At 43.1% G+C, this 19,765-nt stretch overlaps 1 protein-coding gene across 1 annotated transcript in view; it reads right to left on the minus strand.

The window, feature by feature from the left end:
• Positions 1-6,963: 6,963 nt before the first annotated feature.
• Positions 6,964-19,765, minus strand: part of ZBTB11 (zinc finger and BTB domain containing 11) — a 34,178-nt gene continuing 21,376 nt past the window's right edge. The window contains exons 10-11 of the mRNA XM_068268451.1: positions 15,063-15,238; positions 6,964-7,849 (exon numbers count right to left, since the gene is read on the minus strand). Coding sequence (XP_068124552.1) covers positions 7,332-7,849; positions 15,063-15,238 — 694 coding nt within the window. The 3' untranslated portion in view covers positions 6,964-7,331. The remainder of the gene's footprint in view (positions 7,850-15,062; positions 15,239-19,765) is intronic.

Below are 19,765 nucleotides of genomic sequence, written 5' to 3' on the forward strand. Positions count from 1 at the left end.
GCGTGCAGCGGCGAAAGAGGGTCCCCCCAGCCGCCCGAGCCCTGCGCAGCCGGAACAAAAGTTCCGGCCAGCGCTAAGGGCTGGATCGGAGGTGGCTGACGTCGGCTGACGTCACTCCGCTCGACGCTATGGCGACGATGTAAGCAAAACAAGGAAGGTTGCTCATTGCGGCCTTCCTTGTTTGTTCTGGTCGCCGGAGGCGATCAGAATGACGCTTCCGGAGCGCCCTCTAGTGGGCTTTCATGCAGCCAACTTTCAGTTGGCTGCATGAAACAGTTTTTTTTTTTATTTAAAAAAAACCCTCCCGCAGCCGCCCTGGCGATCTTAATAGAACGCCAGGGAGGTTAAGTCCCTATGAATATTTATTGAAGCCACCAGTCCCTAAGCTCAATTGTATGTGATGTGGTTAGGGGTATGAACATAACCATATGCAGGTTTCTGACTTTTTCTGCAATGTTTTCCATATAACTCATGTTCACCCCATCTATCACACCTTTTGACTAGCGTAGTCCTATACAGCTTCAGATGAAGACTGCCATAGGTCATATTGGGCTAACTACACCCTACAACTGTATGTTACTACATTAGTGCACTTGTGTGGGAGGGGGAGAATCGTCAGACACCCAACTAGGCATCTCTTTTTTATCATGAGGCTTCACATTGCTGCTTTTTAACATTTATTAATAAAGCCTGACTGATATTTACAGTGGTTAGCAAAAGTATTCGGCCCCCTTGAAGTTTTCCACATTTTGTCACATTACTGCCACAAACATGAATCAATTTTATTGGAATTCCACATGATAGACCAATACAAAGTGGTGTACATGTGAAGTGGAACGAAAATCATACATGGTTCCAAACATTTTTTTACAAATCAATAACGTCAAAGTGGGGTGTGTGTAATAATTCAGCACCCTTTAGTCTGAGTGCAGTCAGTTGCCCATAGACATTGCCTGATGAGTGCTAATGAGTAAATAGAGTGCACCTGTGTGTAATCTAATGTCAGTACAAATACAGCTGCTCTGTGACGGCCTCAGAGGTTGTCTAAGAGAATATTGGGAGCAACAACACCATGAAGTCCAAAGAACACACCAGACAGGTCAGGGATAGTTATTGAGAAATTTAAAGCAGGCTTAGGCTACAAAAAAATTTCCAAAGCCTTGAACCTCCCACAGAGCACTGGTAAAGTGATCATTCAGAAATGGAAGGAGTATGGCACAACTGTAAAACTCCCAAGACAAGGCCGTCCACCTAAACTCACAGGCCGAACAAGTAAAGTGCTGATCAGAAATGCAGTCAAGAGGCCCATGGTGTCTCTGGACGAGCTGCAGAGATCTACAGCTCAGGTGGGAGAATCTGTCGATAGGACAACCATTAGTCGTTCACTGCACAAAGTTGGCCTTTATGGAAGAGTGGCAAGAAGAAAGCCATTGTTAACAGAAAAGCGTAAGAAGTCCCGTTTGCAGTTTGCCACAAGCCATGTGGGGGACACCGCAAACATGTGGAAGAAGGTGCTCTGATCAGATGAGACCAAAATGGAACTTCTTGGCCAAAATGCAAAACGCTATGTGTGGTGGAAAACTAACACTGCACATCACTCTGAACACACCATCCCCACTGTCAAATATGGTGGTGGCAGCATCATGCTCGGGGGTCGCATCTCTTCAGAAGGGACAGGGAAGCTGGTCAGAGTTGATGGGAAGATGGATGGAGCCAAATACAGGGCAATCTTGGAGTCTGCAAAAGACTTAAGACTGGGGTGGAGGTTCACCTTACAGCAGGACAATGCCCCTAAACAAAGCCAGGGCAACAATGGAATGGAATGGTTTAAATCAAAACATCCATGTGTTAGAATGGCCCAGTCAAAGTCCAGATCTAAATCCAGTCGAGAATCTGTGGCAAGATCTGAAAACTGCTGTTCACAAACACTGTCCATCTAATCTGACTGAGCTGGAGCGGTTTTGCAAAGGAGAATGGGCAAGGATTTCAGTCTCTAGATGTGCAAAGCTGGTAGAGACATACCCTAAAAGACTGGCAGCTGTAATTGCAGCAAAAGGTGGTTCTACAAAGTATTAACCCAGGGGGCTGAATAATTACGCACACCCCACTTTGCAGTTATTTATTTAATGTTTGGAATGATGTATGATTTTCATTCCACTTCTCATGTGTACACCACTTTGTATTGGTCTTTCACGTGGAATTCCAATAAAATTGATTTGTTTGTGGCAGTAATATGACAAAATATGGAAACCGTCAAGGGGGCCGAATACTTTTGCAAGCCACTGTATGTGGCTAATATGTCCACCTATCTACTTGTAGCTTGTCTGAATTACAGTGTATAGCCAGCTTAACCTCCCTGGTGGCATGATTATTTCCAGATTTTAGGGTCTAAAAGCAAAGCATTTGTTTTAGGCTTCAGAATGTAACAAGACGCAGCTCTGCAGGCGGTCGCGATCTACCAGTAGATCGCGATCAACCTATTAGGCAGCCCTGGTTTAGCCTGTCTAATTCCCCCTCATCTGTGCCTAATCACAAATGGTAATTTGATCCCTCAGCTGTGTCAGCTGACTGCCACGACATTTGAAGCTCATTTGAAAGCACAGGATGTTAATGTCTGCTTCCATGAAAGCAGGAAGTAGATACACTGCAGATTTATTGCAGGATTTGTATCTGCTGTAACAAAGAAATGTTTTACATCAAGGCTAGGTTCACCTTGGGACTTGAAGGTTATTATGCTGTTTATGTTCTAGAACAGAGAGGAAGTTCTGAGTTCAGGTCCACTTTAAAGCCTGGTACAACAAGCAATTTTCACTTCAGATCCTACTTCCAGTCGAGAAAATTATTGAATTGAGCTCAAAATATACAGCCTGCTTTCTGTTATATTCAATCGATGTAAAATCTTAAGGGATACTTTAGCGCACACAAAAAAAAAATAAAAAAAAATGGGTGGGTGGGGAGCAGGCAAGTGTAGTGGGCTTTCCTCATGCCCACCACTCCTCCAATTCTCCTCCTTTACTGGGTATCGGTCCTCCAAACTTCCTGGTTAGGATGATCGCAGCGGACTGCGCAGGCGCTGCCCAGTGACGCAGATCACCATGCAGCGTCTGCACAGTCCGCTGCAACCACCCCGACCAGGAAGTAAGTTCAGGAGACCGGTAAACGGTAAAGAAGGGGGACGGAGAATGGGGGGAGCAGTGAGCATAAGGAAAGCCCACTACACATGACTACTCCACCATTTAAATTTTTTTTTTTTGTGTGTGTGCTACTGTATCATTTAATATCGAGCTGATCATTAAAGAGGAACCGTCACGAAAATCTTAAAATGTAAAACATACAAATAAGTACTGTACTTTTCTCGCAGAGTAAAATGAGCCATACATTACTTTTCTCCTATGTTGTCATTTACAGTAGAAATCTGACATTACCGATAGATTTTGGACGAGCCCATTTTCTCATAGGTGGGTTTTCTTTATTTTTAAAAGATTTTGGACGAGCCCATTTTCTCATAGGTGGGTTTTCTTTATTTTTAAAAGATTTTGGACTAGCCCATTTTCTTTATTTTTAAAAGCACTTGGTGAATGGCAGTTGCTCCATCCAACTGCCAAAAAAAGTGTCCCGTGAGCATGGAGGCTGGCCAGCATCTTTGTATTTGTCAGTCTTTTTAAAGGGGAACTTCAGCCTAAACAAACATACTGTCATTAAGTTACATTAGTTATGTTAATTAGGATAGGTAATATAATCTCTTACCCACCCCGTTTTAAAAAAACAGGCAAATGTTTGTGATTCATGGGGGCTGCCATCTTTTTGGTTGAAAGGAGGTGACAAGGAGCAGGAGACACAGTTCCAACTGTCCTGTGTCCTGATCACCCCTCCCAGCTGCACACGCTAGGCTTCAAATGTCAAATTCAAAATCTCAACAAAAAAAAATTGCACCAAAACAGCAGAACGAGAACAACATCAGAAATCCCATCATGCTTTGCACAGCATTGGGGGAAAAATGCCCGGGCAGTTTTTTTCCTGTGCAGCTAAAAATGAGGCTTGTATAAGAGAAAAAAAGTTCTGATGCCGTGAAACAGTTAAAGAAACACCAGGCCTTTCCAGTGCTGCTGAGTCAATTTTTAGTCTGGAGGTTCACTTTAAGGCATTCTAGAACGAAGCTCCTAATTGATTCAGCAAAACTGACCCAGAGTTAGCTGGTTTATACATTTCTAATACAACTTATGGAATTTTTTTAAACCAACGGTGCTATTAAAATGGGAAGGACACATAGCGTCCCGACAAATCTGCAGTTATGGAAGAAAGCGCACTACCGAAACAGCTGGCAAATGTGCTCTTGGCCAGTTACATCAAAAGAACATTTTGTTTTAGTGCACTGCATTTTATCTAAACAAAGCATTTGCTGCTTTATCTCACATGAACTACAAATTTTTACGGTGGTCTTTATGCATTGCCAAGAGATCCAGATTGCTTAATAATCTTAGCAGTGTAGGCTAAAGCTTTAGTTCTCCTTATCCATACCTCCTCTGAGGTAACACATCACTAACCTGAAGGCTAGTAATGTGGCTGTAAACCCAGCCCCAAACTGTCACCCAAGAGATAGTGTCCTGATGCCTGCAGGCAACAGTATTCAAGCGTGTAGGCACCTTAAAGGACCACTGTCGCAAAAAAAAAAAAAAAAAAGTAGGCAGTTAAAATCGGACAGAACCGACAGGTTTTGGGTCAGTCCATCTCCTCATGGGGGATTCTCAGGGTTTTGTTTTCAACAGCATTTCCTGAACAGCAGTTGCAAAATCTAACTGACAAAATAGTGTGCAAGTGATTAGGGACGCTGGCTGGTATCTTGCTATTTTGGCAGTTAAACCTATGTTCAGGAAATGCTGTTGAAAACAAAAGAAAACCCTGAGAATTCCCCATGACGAGATGGACTGGCCCAAACCCTATCGGTTCTGTCAGATTTTAACTGCCTACTGTTTTGTGATAGTGGTGCTTCAAGGGACCATTTTCATGGGCATTTGAACTGTGTGCTCAGCGAGCAGTTGCCAGGCAGCAGCAAGCAGTTGTGAGTTTGAGAGGCTTTTCACTAATTATCTGCTCGTGGAAACGCCGTTGTACTTTAAGCCCCATACACACGCTCAACAGCGGTCTTTTATGGAGCACAATTATCAAACAAATTTTGTTGTGAAACAAGTTGACCAACCAAAAAAAAGTTGCTTCCAACTGTTGGATTGACGGCTTATCAGTTCCTTGAACAATAGCAAGCAACTTTTTTTTTGGGTTGTTCAACTTGTGTCACAACAACAGTTGTGCTGCAAGACCGCTGTTGAGTGTGTGTATGGGGCTTAACAGTCCAAAACATACTAGCAAGTGAACTTACAAAAAACAATAAGCAATAACATTAAAACCAGTGACAGGAAAAGTAAATAGCAATTATGTTGGCACAATGGTCAATATATGGTCATGTATTAGGCAGCAAATGAAAAATTAGACAGATAGTTTAAAGCCCCATACACACGCTCAACAAGACATGAAGAGAGAAGACTACCATATTAACTTTCTTTTAAACAATACCAGTTGCCTGGTTGTCCTTTTCTTTGTCTTTAGAAGTGTCTGAATCAAATCTGAAACATGCATGGGTCTAGTCAGACTTCAGTCAGAGCACCTGATCTGCATGCTTGTTTAGGGTCTAAGAGTATTTTACAGGAAATATACCTTGAGTTTTTCGGCAGATAGATATCTCGATAATTTCCGAAAGGTCCGATCTGATTTTGATTATTTTTCTGAACAATTTTTCATAGAAGTGAATGGAAATAGTTCAGAAAATAAACTGAAAAAATGATCGAACAGTTAGGCCCAGTGCACACAAAGCGTTTTGGATGCAATCCGCTTGGCTAATGCATTTCAATGGGATGGTGCATACCGGCGGTTTGAGGTTTGTAGCAAACTGCAAACGTGCCTCCTGCTGCACGTTTGCGGTTTTCGGAAGTGTTTCTGCTTCAATGTAAAGTATAGGAAAAAAGCAAACCGCTCTGAAAACGCAACATCAGAGCGGTTTGCCAGGCATTTATTACAGAAGCTGTTCAGTAACAGCTTTTACTGTAACAATGTGTAATCTGCTACACAAAAACGCACCCAAAACCGCGAGGCATGTTTAGAAAACGACTCTAAACATGCCTAGATTCACTCTGAAATCCGCCCAAAAAAACGCTAGCGTTTTGTGGATCTGCTAGCGGTTTTGGTGTGCACTGGGCTTAAATCTGCCAAAAAAAAAATTGTGTATTCCCAGCATTAGAAACAGAGGCTTAGCCAGACAATTACCATTGTTTAAAATTAAATAAATATGTCAGCCTCCATTTTCCTTTAAAGGCTCAAACACACGTCCAACTTAATGCACAACATGACCAACCACACAAGTTGTTTACGTACACACATGCCAACCAACTCACTTAGATACTATGCGTGCAAGCTAAATGACAAAGTTCACAACATTTCTACATTCAAAAAAACAGTTATTCAAAAGACTTGTACACACATTCCAACCTGCCCGATAGTTGGTCAGATTGATCCACCGGTTGAATCTGACAAACAATCTGTTTTCAGTTGGTCAACTGGTTGTTTGTCAGCTGTACACACACCCAACTTTTCTTCCAACAGACAAATTTGAAAGATAGTTGGCCAGATTGTTGGTGTGTATGAGCCTTTAGGGTCATATGAAAACCATGCCTCAAGGCATTAGACTTGAAAGCATCCAATACGAAGGCAGGTAGGTTTCATGTTTCTGCTGCTCAGTGCAGCTGTTATAGAGACAGCACATTATTATAAAGTGTATGAACATTATTTTGGCAAAATGTCACAGGGTCCTGGTTTGAAAAAAAAAAAAAATGTATTTTTTAAACAAAAGACATAAAAGCAACCCATTGTTCTTTAATCTGTTTAAAAAAAAACATTTCAGTTTGACAATTCAACTTCTATCTGGCAAGTGCTTTATTTTTTATATGGGCCTTCAGAGCAGCTGAAGATTTCCTTGAAGCAGCCTCATCAATTTTAAAAATATATATCCACAAAGCAAATGAAAACAAATTGAAACATTTATTTTTCATGTCTGACAAGCATGGGTCAAAAACTTGACATATTACAACTTGTATTGGAGTTGTGGAGCCACACTATGTGTGTAACATAGTAAAACTGGAATATTTGCAAATGCAAAAAAATAAACAAAATGAACAAGCAAACCGTTAAAGCATGTGGTTACACTTAAAGGTTGCAAACTTCACTTCTGTGGAAATAATGTTAAGTGCTAAATTATTTACAGAAATATATTACAAATCGATATGTCATAGGACTTCAGAAACCTGGCCAACCTCCACTTCCACAGTCTCCATCTCATCAGTCTCTTCAGGAAGTTTATCCCCTTGGTGCTGGGCCAACACATAGTTTACCACTTGCATAATGCTTTGATCAGAAAGTGAAGACACAGCATCCTGGGCATCATCAACAGTGACAGCTTCTGATTCAACCACATCACTGGCTACTAAAACAGTCTCAACCTCTTCAGCCACGACTTCTGACTGAGCCTCCACCATTTCGTTTGGCACAAAGCTGACCGCATGTTCCACTTGAGTTCCCTGGTGGTGGAACTGTAGGCTGTCTTTCTCCAGCATAATTTTGCAGGGTATGTAATTGCTATGATACTTGGTCATGTGTTTGCGTAGATTGCGTGCATCAATGTAGGCATCATTGCAGACAGGACAGACGTAGGGGCGTTCCCCTGTATGTGTTCTTACATGGCGCTTCAGAGAACGGGCATCTGCCCATGCCACTCCACATGTTAAGCACTCAAACGGCTTCACGCCTAAAGAAAGCAAGTAGAACAAGTTTAAAACATTTTATTACTGTATGTTAAATATATTCTGTAGGCCAAAAACATTTTTTTAAGCGCTAGATAAAACGAGGAAACAATGAGAAACAATTTAAGATATTAGTCCTTAATAGCGATGGTCCGTGAGATGTAAATAATTCTTCATAGCAATGAAATGCCATGCAAAGTACATGCAGTCTGGAGCTGGGCCAGTCAGATGCAATTCCTGTTTTTGACTGGCCAGGTTATAAACTGCATACAATTGGCACTCAAGCCAGAATTCTTGGCATTTCACTGATCATCTCTTGTTTAATCATAAAGGCGTAGTTGTGAGTGCCATTTATTAGCTACAAATTCAGATGCAATGGTCTGATAGACTAATAAGAATCCACTCCACACTCATGTCAGAGTAGTACGGCAGCATAAGTCCATTCCAAATGAAACAATCCTTTATTACGAATGTCAAATTACATACATGCAAAAAAAAAAAAAAAAAAAGGGATGGATGGAAAAAAGGAAGGTCTGTTTATTAGTTCCTATTGGCAATGTCAGGCTCCGCTTCTAACATCTGTGTCTTTTGCTAATAAACTGGGAGTGGTAGGCAGTAGGCAGTGCAGAGTTCCTGTTTTTAGGATTAGAATTTGAATGCGGTCTGGGTTCCAGCTGGGGAGTTTTATGCTCACTTCCAGTCCCACTGATATGGATAAGAAGAACAGGAAATGGAGTGAAACTTCTCCAGTGACAACACAGGCAAATAAAAGCATTGAAACATGAAAGGAGAACTGTAGTGAGAGGTATATTGAGGCTGCCATATTTATTTCCTTTTAATCAATACCAGTTGCCTGGCAGCCCTGCTGGTCTATTTCTCTGCAGTAGTATCTGAATAACACCAGAAACAAGCATGTAGCTAGTCTTGACAGTTCTGACTTTAAAGGATACCAGAGGTGACATGTGACATGATAAGATAGACATGTGTATGTACAGTGCCTAGCACACCTATAACTATGCTGTGTTCCTTTTTTTTCTCTCTGTCTGAAAGAGTTAAAGGGACACTTAAGTCAAACAAAAAAAAATGAGTTTTACTCACCTGGGGCTTCCAATAGCCCCCTGCAGCTGTCCGGTGCCCTCGCCGTCTCCCTCCGATCCTCCTGTCCCCGCCGGCAGCCACTTCCTGTTTCGGTGACAGGAGCTGACAGGCTGGGGACGCGAGTGATTCTTCGCGTTCCTGGCCACAATAGCGCCATCTATGCTGCTATAGTATATATTGTATACCATATAGCAGCATAGAGGGTGCTAATGTGTCTGGGAACGCGAAGAATCACTCGCTTTGTGTGATGATATGCGATCTTTCAGTCGCTGTGTTGTCATCCCCACATAAATGTATCCACAAGGAATTTATGTGGGGATGACAACACAGCGACTGAAAGATCGCATATCATCACACAAATCAGCTATTAGAGACAAATTGATCGATCAGTCTGTGGCAGAACATTTTACTAGATGTAATCATGGGGTGTCTCAATTAAGAGTGATGGCCATAGATGGGGTTTCCCCAGGCTGGAGGGGTGGTGATCGACAGAGAGAACTGTTGCGTAGGGAGGCAGGGTGGATCAAACGCCTGAATGCGATGGGTCCAGCAGGCTTAAATCGAGAGTGCGACTTGAGCTTTTGCATATAACAGTTATTATGGATAAACATTGATGTAGCTCCTTTTGTATATTATAATATGAGTATGGTGTTGTAAATAATCTCTTTAACTTTGTTGACACATATTTTATATCTTTTTATTTCAGATGCGGTGTGTGCGGACCTATCAAACATGGACTCTCTTACATCTAATTCACCTTTAACTCGGAGGGGGCATGTGAGTATGGCGTGTGTTTATTTGTTTAGGTTGCTATGGGAGCGCGTCTGGCATACATGACGCTGCTCCTTGTTACATTTGACACGCCTCCTGCCCCTTTGCTCTGAGACCAGTGGCTTGTCATTGGAGCGCAGGGGGGCGCAGATGATTGGTTTCTGGAGAGTCACCTGACCGGCTTCCGCGTCATGTGACGGTCTTCCGCATCCTGCCTCTGTGTAAGCAGCGGGGATGGGAGCGTGATGCGCATCCCCATGCGTGATGGGCTGGCGCACTGGTGGTGATTATATGAGAGAGCCCTCCTGACTGGTGAGTTCTAATATTTGATTTGATTGGCGTTTTTGCTATTTACTTCAGTCTCCCATCAGGTCCGTTAGGTTTCCGCACACCTGCATGTCTAGATGGTCACTGCCCTAAGGGGCGTGGATAGGGTTATATAAGTATTGTGATGATGTGTGTTTAGATGCATTTGACCATTATTGGCAACTTGAGAAAGGCCACACCAGGCCGAAACAGCGGGCTGTCGCTGCCTTGTCATTTTTAATGCAATAAAGATCAAAAAGAGCTTGTGAATACAACCTTTCGTGTGGTGCCGATCCTTCCAGGAATTGTTGCATTTTTGCCCCTTGTGGTATAGGGGCCAGGATCTTGGCACACACTTTAACTTTTGAGCCGGAAGGGTGCTCCCAAGTGCTTGTTTTACATTGTATGTAAGTGGCTGACTCAGTCCTGACAGGAAGTGACTACAGTGTGACCCTCACTGATAAGAAATTCCAACTATAAAACACTTTCCTAGCAGAAAATGGCTTCTGAGAGCAAGAAAGAGATTTGAGGGTCACACTGTAGTCACTTCCTGTCTGAGTCAGGACCGAGTCAGCCACTTACATACCTGATATTTAACTCTTACAGGCAGAGAAAGAAAAAAAGAAACACAGCCTAGTTGTTTGTATGCTAGGCACTGTGCATACCCATGTCTATCTCATCGCATGTCACTTCGGGTATCCTTTAAAGTCTGAAACACCTGATCTGCTGCATGCTTGTTCAGGGGCTATGGCTAATAGTATTAGAGGCAGAGGATCAGCAGCGCTGCCAGGCAACTGGTATTGATTAAAAGGAAATAAATATGGCAGCCTCCGTATACCTCTTACTTCAGTTCCCCTTTAAAATATTCCCTTCAATTTGTGTTGTAGTTACAGGGCACTCAAAACAGGAAGGAAGAAGAGTTCTCCCTGAGTAAAATCCAAGGAAATTCTTAAAGTGAACCTGAATCGACATGAGACATGATGAGATAAACATATTCACATATGATACTAGCCCTGCTAAGAAATTATGTGAAGTCCCTTTCGGTTTTCCAGTACAGGAGTTGTTATATATGAAAAAGAGCTTCTCTGAGCTAGTGGACGGCTTGGTCAAAGTCAGTTTTCTGAAGAGCTTAAACAGCCAAGAAACAGTGTGAGAAGGCTTTAGATAATGTTTTACCGTGGGAAAGTTCAAAGGGTCATTAGTTCTGCTTGTTTTACAGCTTAAAGGACAGAGTGTGGATTCTAAACTGCAACTGTGACAGTCTGATGCAATGTTATAAATAAAGCTATATAACTGAAAATAAAACTATAAGACTCTTTGCTTTGCTACTAATGTTGTATTTATTAATCATACTACACATACAATTGGATTACCTCCTAAGATCATTATCGCTTCAGATTCACTTTAAAGAGTACCTACGGTAAGAATGACAGAGCCTGTGACATATCAGGGGAGTCTTAGGCTTAAAAGTGGAACTGAAATAAATATAAAAAGCAAAGTGGTTCACTTACCTGGAGATTCTGGCAGCCCCTTGCAGCCATCCTGTCCCGCGCCAGTCCTCCACGATCTTCCGCTGCCAGCTACTTTCAGTATCGCCGCACTGCGCCTGCGCGCCCCGGGCAACGCGTAGCTTTCTTTGCGTTCCCGCCCACATTAACATCCTGCGCTATTAGCGCAGGACACTATTGTGTCCGGGAACGCGAAGAAAGCTACATGTTGGCTCGGGGCTCGCAGGCACAAGTTGCGGCGTCAGCGATACCAAAAGTTACTGAACGGAGGACCGGCGCAGGACAGGAAGACTGCAAGGTGCTGGCAGAAGCCCCAGGTAAGTGAAACACTTTATTTCAGTTCCGCTTTAATTACCCGATTTGATGTCAATAGGTCAGCGGTGACGCTCCAAGCCCACCTTGGGAACGCAGTCATTGCCATGTTTCGAAAACTGCCCTGCCGAAACACTTCAGAAACTGCTGCCTGCGCCGCCGCGGCCTGCCCCAGCTCAACAGCCACCAATTAGGCAGCAGCTGTCAAGCTGAGGGGCATGCTGTATTAACACATATAGGGATGGCCAGAGCCTTGGTGGCAATTTAAAAAACAAAAAACCATGGCTACATCTCTGAAGAGGGCAGAGCGATCATCAGGGTAGGACAAGGTAGGACATCAGAACAAGTACTCTTTAGCTCTATTCCCCAAAAACTTAACACATTTTAAAAGATAGAATAAGTTTTAAAGAACCACCATTGTGAAAAAAAAAAAAAAGTAAAATTGAAAATACATTTGTCCCACAGTAATATGCATTTAAATCACCTAGGCTAGGTTAACAGTGGTCAGTTGCATAACACACACACACACACACACACACACACACACACACACACACACACACACACACACACACACACACACACACACACACACACACACACACACACACACACACACACACACACACACACACACACACACACACACACACACACACACACACACACACACACACACACACACACACACACACACGATATATACTTTTAACACAAAGCCAGCATTCAGCGAGTTAGAATAAACATGATCCGTTACAACGCAGTACTGTGAATAGCCCCATAGAGCAGTATGGGTAGTGGGTTGGCATGCACAATTATTCTGCAATGCAACTGAACACTGGGAACGAGGCCTCAAAGTAGGTATTATCAATCTGACAACTCTAAACCTGTTGTCGAAAGGTTTTAGATTATTGCATCTTCTAATGGGGAGCCTCAAGATTTCCTTCATACTTTTCATAACCACTCCCTGCCAAGCGCCAATACAAAGATGCAGACTGCCCTGCCTACTCACAGGCCACTGCTGTCCAGGGAGTGCTTGTCTAAATAACACAATTCCAGAAAATCCCCCATGAGGAGATAAGACTAGGCTTAAACCTGTCGGTAAGAGGTTCAGAGCTGGCAGATTGATATCTACTGCAAATGGCATTGACATGGGAAATCGTACAGTACAGACCAAAAGTTTGGACACACCTCATTCAAAGAGTTTTCTTTATTTTCATGACTATGAACATTGTAGATTCACACTGAAGGCATCCAAACTATGAATTAACACATGTGGAAGTATAGTACATAAACAAAAAGTGTGAAACAACTGAAATATGTCATATTCTAGGTTCTTCAAAGTAGCCACCTTTTGCTTTGATTACTTCTTTGCACACTCTTGGCATTCTCTTGATGAGCTTCAAGAGGTAGTCACCTGCAATGGTTTTCACTTCACAGGTGTGCCCTGTGAGGTTTAAAAAGTGGGATTTCTTGCCTTATAAATGGGGTTGGGACCATCAGTTGCGTTGTGGAGAAGTCAGGTGGATACACAGCTGATTGTCCTAATGAATAGACTGTTAAGCTGGATCTACACGAGGCGACCCGGCGGCTCGATTAGCCACTGGATCGCCTCTTCCGCATCCCCGCCGCGTCCCCGCGTCGGATTCGATCCGCCCTCGTCCCCGCGCCACTTATCTTCCGCTCGATTCCTTGCCATTGTCCCCTCGTGGGGAACGAGCAGGGAATCGGCGGCGGCAAAATCGGACCCGACGGATCTTATCAACCGAGCCGCATCAGCGGCTCGATTGATAAGGAACATCGCCTCCACATCTCCTCGTGTAGACGAGGCTTTAGAATTTGTATTATGGCAAGAAAAAAGCAACTAAGTAAAGAAAAACGAGTGGCCATCATTACTTTAATAAAGTGTCCCCAAGTGCAGTCTCAAAAACCATCAAACGCTACAAAGAAACTGTCTCACATGCGGACCGCCCCAGGAAAGGAAGACCAAGAGTCACCTCTGCTGCAGAGGATAAGTTCATCCGTGTCACTAGCCTCAGAAATCACAGGTTAACAGCAGCTCAGATTAGAGACCAGGTCAATGCCACACAGAGTTTTAGCAGCAGACATCTCTAGAACAACTGTTAAGAGGAGGCTGTGTGAATCAGGCCTTTCATGGTAGAATATCTGCTAGGAAACCACTGCTAAGGACAGGCAACAAGCAGAAGAGACTTGTTTGGGCTAAAAGGGCTAAAGAACACAAGGAACGGACATTAGACCAGTGGAAATCTGTGCTTTGGTCTGATGAGTCCAAATTTGAGATTTTTGGTTCCAACCACTGTGTCTTTGTGTGACGCAGAAAAGGTGAACGGATGGTCTCTACATGCCTGGTTCCCACCGTGAAGCATGGAGGAGGTGCGATGGTGTGGGGGTGCTTTGCTGGTAACACTGTTGGGGATTTATTCAAAATTGAAGGCATACTGAACCAGCATCTTGCAGCGGCATGCTATTTCATCCGGTTTGCGTTTAGTTGGACCATCATTTATTTATTTTTCAACAGGACAATGACCCCAAATACACCTCCAGGCTGTGTAAGGGCTATTTGACCAGCAAGGAGAGTGATGGGGTGCTGCGCCAGATGACCTGGCCTCCACAGTCACCAGACCTCAACCCAATCGAGATGGTTTGGGGTGAGCTGGACCGCAGAGTGAAGGCAAAAGGGCCAACAAGTGCTAAGCATCTCTGGGAACTCCTTTAAGACTGTTGGAAGACCATTTCAGGTGACTACCTCTTGAAGCTCATCAAGAGAATGCCAAGAGTGTGCAAAGCAGTAATCAAAGCAAAAGGTGGCTACTTTGAAGAACCTAGAATATGACATATTTTCAGTTGTTTCACACATTTTGGTTATGTACTATACTTCCACATGTGTTAATTCATAGTTTGGATGCCCTTCAGTGTGAATGTACAGTGTTCATAGTCATGAAAATAAAGAAAACTCTTTGAATGAGGTGTGTCCAAACTTCTGGTCTGTACTGTACATTTATAATGCATTTTACTTTGGGACAAATATACATTTTGTATGTATTTTACAGTTTTTCATAATAGTGGTCCTGAAAACAAACTCAGGAAGAGGACAGAAGGCAAAAAAAAATCACATGCAAGCTCCAAAAAGCCATGGGCCTACTTACTCAGTACCTAAAAAAAATATATACATATACATACACACATACAATATGGATTGTACCTTCGTGATTGTTGACATGTCTTCTAAATTCACGCAGCTGTGAGAAGCTCTTCCCACAGTGAGTACAAACACGTTCAACGTTTCTTTTAATTCTTCCTTTCTTGCCATGAGTGGCCTTATTTACATGCCTTCTGTACAGAGACTTTTCAAAGAACTCCTTACCGCAGATATTACACCTGAAGGAATGGAAAGAGACAATGAGTCCATCCTATACATATCACAGGATCCACGCTTTTGAATTGAATGTGTAGTCATAATCTCAAACCATAATTTTCTCAGGTAAGGATTACAGCCTTGTAGATAATTAAAAGCTAACTAAACTCAAAATTGAACTAAAGAATTCTGAAAGCAATCATGTTGATTAGTAAATATTAAGTGCTGTGCGTGAATGAGTAAGAACGATTTTGCGGGAAGCAAAATCAACCTGGAGTGTGCAAGCGATTTGGGCATTGTAAGCAAGGGTTAACTCACCTAAGCAGTTTTCTCCCTTTCGATGCCCTCCATCTTCTGACACTTCCCCCTTATAAACCAGAACTTCCATTGTGAAGGCACAAGTGTTAGAAGATTGGACTCTATACTGCATCTTTTGATATTACTGGCTTCAAATCGGAAGTTCCGATTTATAAGGCGGAAGTGTCAGAAGATGGAGAGCAGCGTGAAGTGCATCGGAAGGGAGACAGCCTATTCGTTCAGAAATTTCTTTCTGTGTACCTTACCCTCTTGCTTGAGGGTGTCAATGATGGCCTTCTGGACAGCAGTCAGGTCGGCAGTCTTACCCATGATTGCGGTTTTGAGTAATGAACCAGGCTGCGAGGAATCTTTTGCAGGTATTTAGAGTTAATTAGTTGATTCAGATGATTAGGTTAATAGCTCGTTTAGAGAACCTTTTCATGATATGCTAATTTTTTGAGATAGGAATTTAGGGTTTTCATGAGCTGTATGCCAAAATCATCAATATTAAAACAATAAAAGGCTTGAACTACTTCAGTTGTGTGCAATGAATCTAAAAAATATGAAAGTCTAATGTTTATCAGTACATTACAGAAAATAATGAACTTTATCACAATATGCTCATTTTTTGAGAAGGACCTGTATTTATGGAGTTGGTGCAATACATGGATTGCTTTTTCTTTCTTCTCTTGCTATTATTTAAACCTATGCACATCCCAGTACCATCATATTGTTAAATTTAACGTGGCGTTTGTCATTAGAGATGTTGCGAACGGTTCCCGAACCGTTCGCAGGCGAACATCTCAGAATCTCTGGGCCCTGTACTACTTCCGAGTCGCTGTGACCCGGAGTAGTACTCTTGCACCGGCCCGGCAGTGCGTGTCCTAGATCGCGCTCCTGTTGCCGGGCACTTTCTGCGCACGTGCGTGACGTCACACTCATGCACAGAGAGTGCCCGGCAACAGGAGCGCGATACAGGATGCGCACCGCCGGGCCAGCGCAGGCGTACTACTCCGGGTCATAGCGACCCGGAAGTAGTACAGGGCCCAGAGATTTGCCCCGCGAACGGTTCGGGCCATCTCTACTTGTCATACACTTTTTGAGTCACACACCTGCAACAAGCATGCAGCTAGTGGACTCTGATCTGTATGCTCATGCTCCTAATGCTACGTACACACATGCGACAACGATCGTTCGTTGAGAACGACGAACGAACTTTTAATTGATGAAAGAACGACCTAAGTAAAGTTAGTTTTAAAAGGTGTGTAACGATCTGATCGTTAGAACGAACGTTACATCACGTAAAGCAACTATTGCGCCTGCGCATAAAAATGAGAAGTTTCAGGGAGAAATAGTGAAATGCGCATGTCAAGCCTAGTACGAACGACCGTTTCCAACGATGAACTACTTTTGCAAACGATCGTCGTAGGTGAAAATCCGCCGAGACAGAACTTTCTTTTGTAGCGATTTGGCTCGTTCGTCGTTTGCCTTAATAGTCGTTGGTTAGTTTTTTGTAACGATCGTCGTTGCTAAAGATCAGGGAACGATCGTTACAAACGACTATAGTCGCATGTGTGTACGCACCTTTAGCCTCAGTGACTTGGTATTCGAGAGAGCATCAAGCACAGAAGTCAGACAACTGGCATTGTTAGAGTGTAACTGTCGGGCATAAAATTAAAAAAATCAATTCATTTTTATCTGTTAAAACAAGTAGTAAGGATGCTATCCAGGCAATCCAAAAGTAAAAAAAAAAAAATCACTATTTTTCTTGTGGATAAATGATCATTCCCCAGTTTACCTGACTCTTATTTGGTACATTACAGCACAAAGGAAGTTGCAGGGCATGCTGGGTTGTCTTTTTTGCTTCTTTATTTCAGACTTAACTAATGCAATACACAATCGGGCAGAGGAGAGTAAGGGAGGAAATGACATCAGGATTGGCTTCAAGATAGACAGTTAAAATGGAGAATCCTAAGAAGGATTTTCTCCCTTTTTTTTACCACAGAAAAATCACTAAAATCAAAACTTGGATAGTGCAATACATATGTTATGTAAGGAGAGAAAGTATTTATCTACTTCTATATGTGTTTTTTTCAGAGATAGTATGGCTGACAGCTCCTCTTTAAGTGCAGAAAGAAGATGGCAGCCTCCATATTCCTCTCAATTTAAAATTACCTTTAAAGGAGTTATCAGACAAATTAAAAAAAAAATGAGCTTTACTCACCTGGGGCTTTCTCCAGCCACTTGCAGCCGACTGTCCCATGCCGACAGCTTTGCTCTGGCCGTCCCGGTCCCCGACCACGGTGCAGAGGCCGACCCCAGAGGCCGTCCTTCCTGCGTATGCGCAAACCGCGTACAACATGGGCTTGATTGACAGTGGCAGTTCGTGCAGGCGCAGTAAGGACGACCTCGGCGTCGGCCTCTGCACAGTGTGCGGAGACCGGGACGGCGGCGGAGATCGGAGCGCTCGGCGTGGGACAGTCAGCTGCAAGTGGCTGGAGAAAGCCCCAGGTGAGTAAAACTAATTTTAAATTTGGCTGATAACTCCTTTAAAGACATGGATAAAATACCTGGCAATACAGAAAAGTCAGCATACAAAGCTTGGTGGTCACAGCTTTCGTCCCATCTGCAACTGAGCCAAACAACCAGCTCGAAGTCCTATGACTGACCTGCTGTCCTTTATTCAATAACCACTATACCCAGGCTTCTAAATGCTTCAAACCTCTGCTCTCCTGCAATGTTTTTCCTGTTTTTATTGGCATTTTGAGGTATGCTGTATTAAAGTTGACCTGAACTCTTGCACAGGACAGAAGGAAAACAGAGAAATGCACCCTGTATGTACAGTGGCTTGCAAAAGTATTCGGCCCCCTTGAAGTTTTCCACATTTTGTCACATTACTGCCACAAACATGAATCAATTTTATTGGAATTCCACGAGAAAGACCAATACAAAATGGTGTACACGTGAGAAGTGGAACGAAAATCATACACGATTCCAAACATTTTTTACAAATCAATAACTGCAAAGTGGGGTGTGCATAATTATTCAGCCCCCTGAGTCAATACTTTGTAGAACCACCTTTTGCTGCAATTACAGCTGCCAGTCTTTTAGGGTATGTCTCTACCAGCTTTGCACATCTAGAGACTAAAATCGGTTGACAATCTGTTTGCAGTAAAGGTGGCCATACAATCCCTCTCTGATCAGAGAGGGATCTATCTGTTGGTCGAATCTGATGGCAAATCGACCGGTGTATGGCTACCTTTAGACAACCTCTGAGGCCATCACAGAGCAGCTGTATTTGTACTGACATTAGATTACACACAGGTGCACTCTATTTAGTCATTAGCACTCATCGGGCAATGTCTATGGGCAACTAACTGCACTCAGACCAAAGGGGGCTAAATAATTATGCACACACCACTTTGCAGTTATTGATTTGTAGAAAATGTTTGGAATCATGTATGATTTTCGTTCCGCTTCTCACGTGTACATCACTTTGTATTGGTCTTTCACGTGAAATTCCAATAAATTGATTCATGTTTGTGGCAGTAATGTGACAAAATGTGGAAAATTTCAAGGGGCCGAATACTTTTGCAAGCCACTGTATGTATGTAGAGAGTTTAGCCTGTCTAATTGCCCCCGATTTGTGTCTAATCACAAGTTGTAATTTGATCTCTCCCGTGTCACATGACTGCCACAGCAGATGAGCTCATTTGAAAGCACTGTCTGTTAACACTATGTCTGCATCCATGAACGCAAAAAGTAGAAACAGTGCAGATGTATTGCAGGATTTGTATCAGCTTTAACAAAGAAATGTTTTTTCTTTAAAGGTAATTATGCTGTTGTGTATCTTTTAGAGCAAAGAGGAAGTTCTAAATTCAGGTCTGCTTTAAAGAGAGCCCGAGGTGGGCTCATATGATTTAACAAACCCTAGGCTACCAGATCCAGGGGGCTGGGCAGATCAGGTAGCCACCATCTACGCCACTCCTGAGGCCTGCTAGGGCCCACTTTCACTTTCATGACCTCTGGGTCACAACGCTAGAAGGAGAGAGTTCATTCTCTCCCAGCGCACAGGGAGGTGGGGGAGAAGCAGGGGGCATGGCCAGGGAAAGAGAGCTGCCCAACGGCAGCAAACCTGAAGGAACGCCCCTAGTGGGCGTTTGAGCAGGGAATCCTTCTCTTCCCATTACCCTCCAAGATAACGACATATATTGTTGCTTATAATCTGAAAGGGTGGCAGAAAGCAGCATGTG

Source organism: Hyperolius riggenbachi, chromosome 2 (assembly GCF_040937935.1).
Source record: "Hyperolius riggenbachi isolate aHypRig1 chromosome 2, aHypRig1.pri, whole genome shotgun sequence".
In the NCBI taxonomy this organism is placed as follows: Eukaryota; Metazoa; Chordata; class Amphibia; order Anura; family Hyperoliidae; genus Hyperolius; species Hyperolius riggenbachi.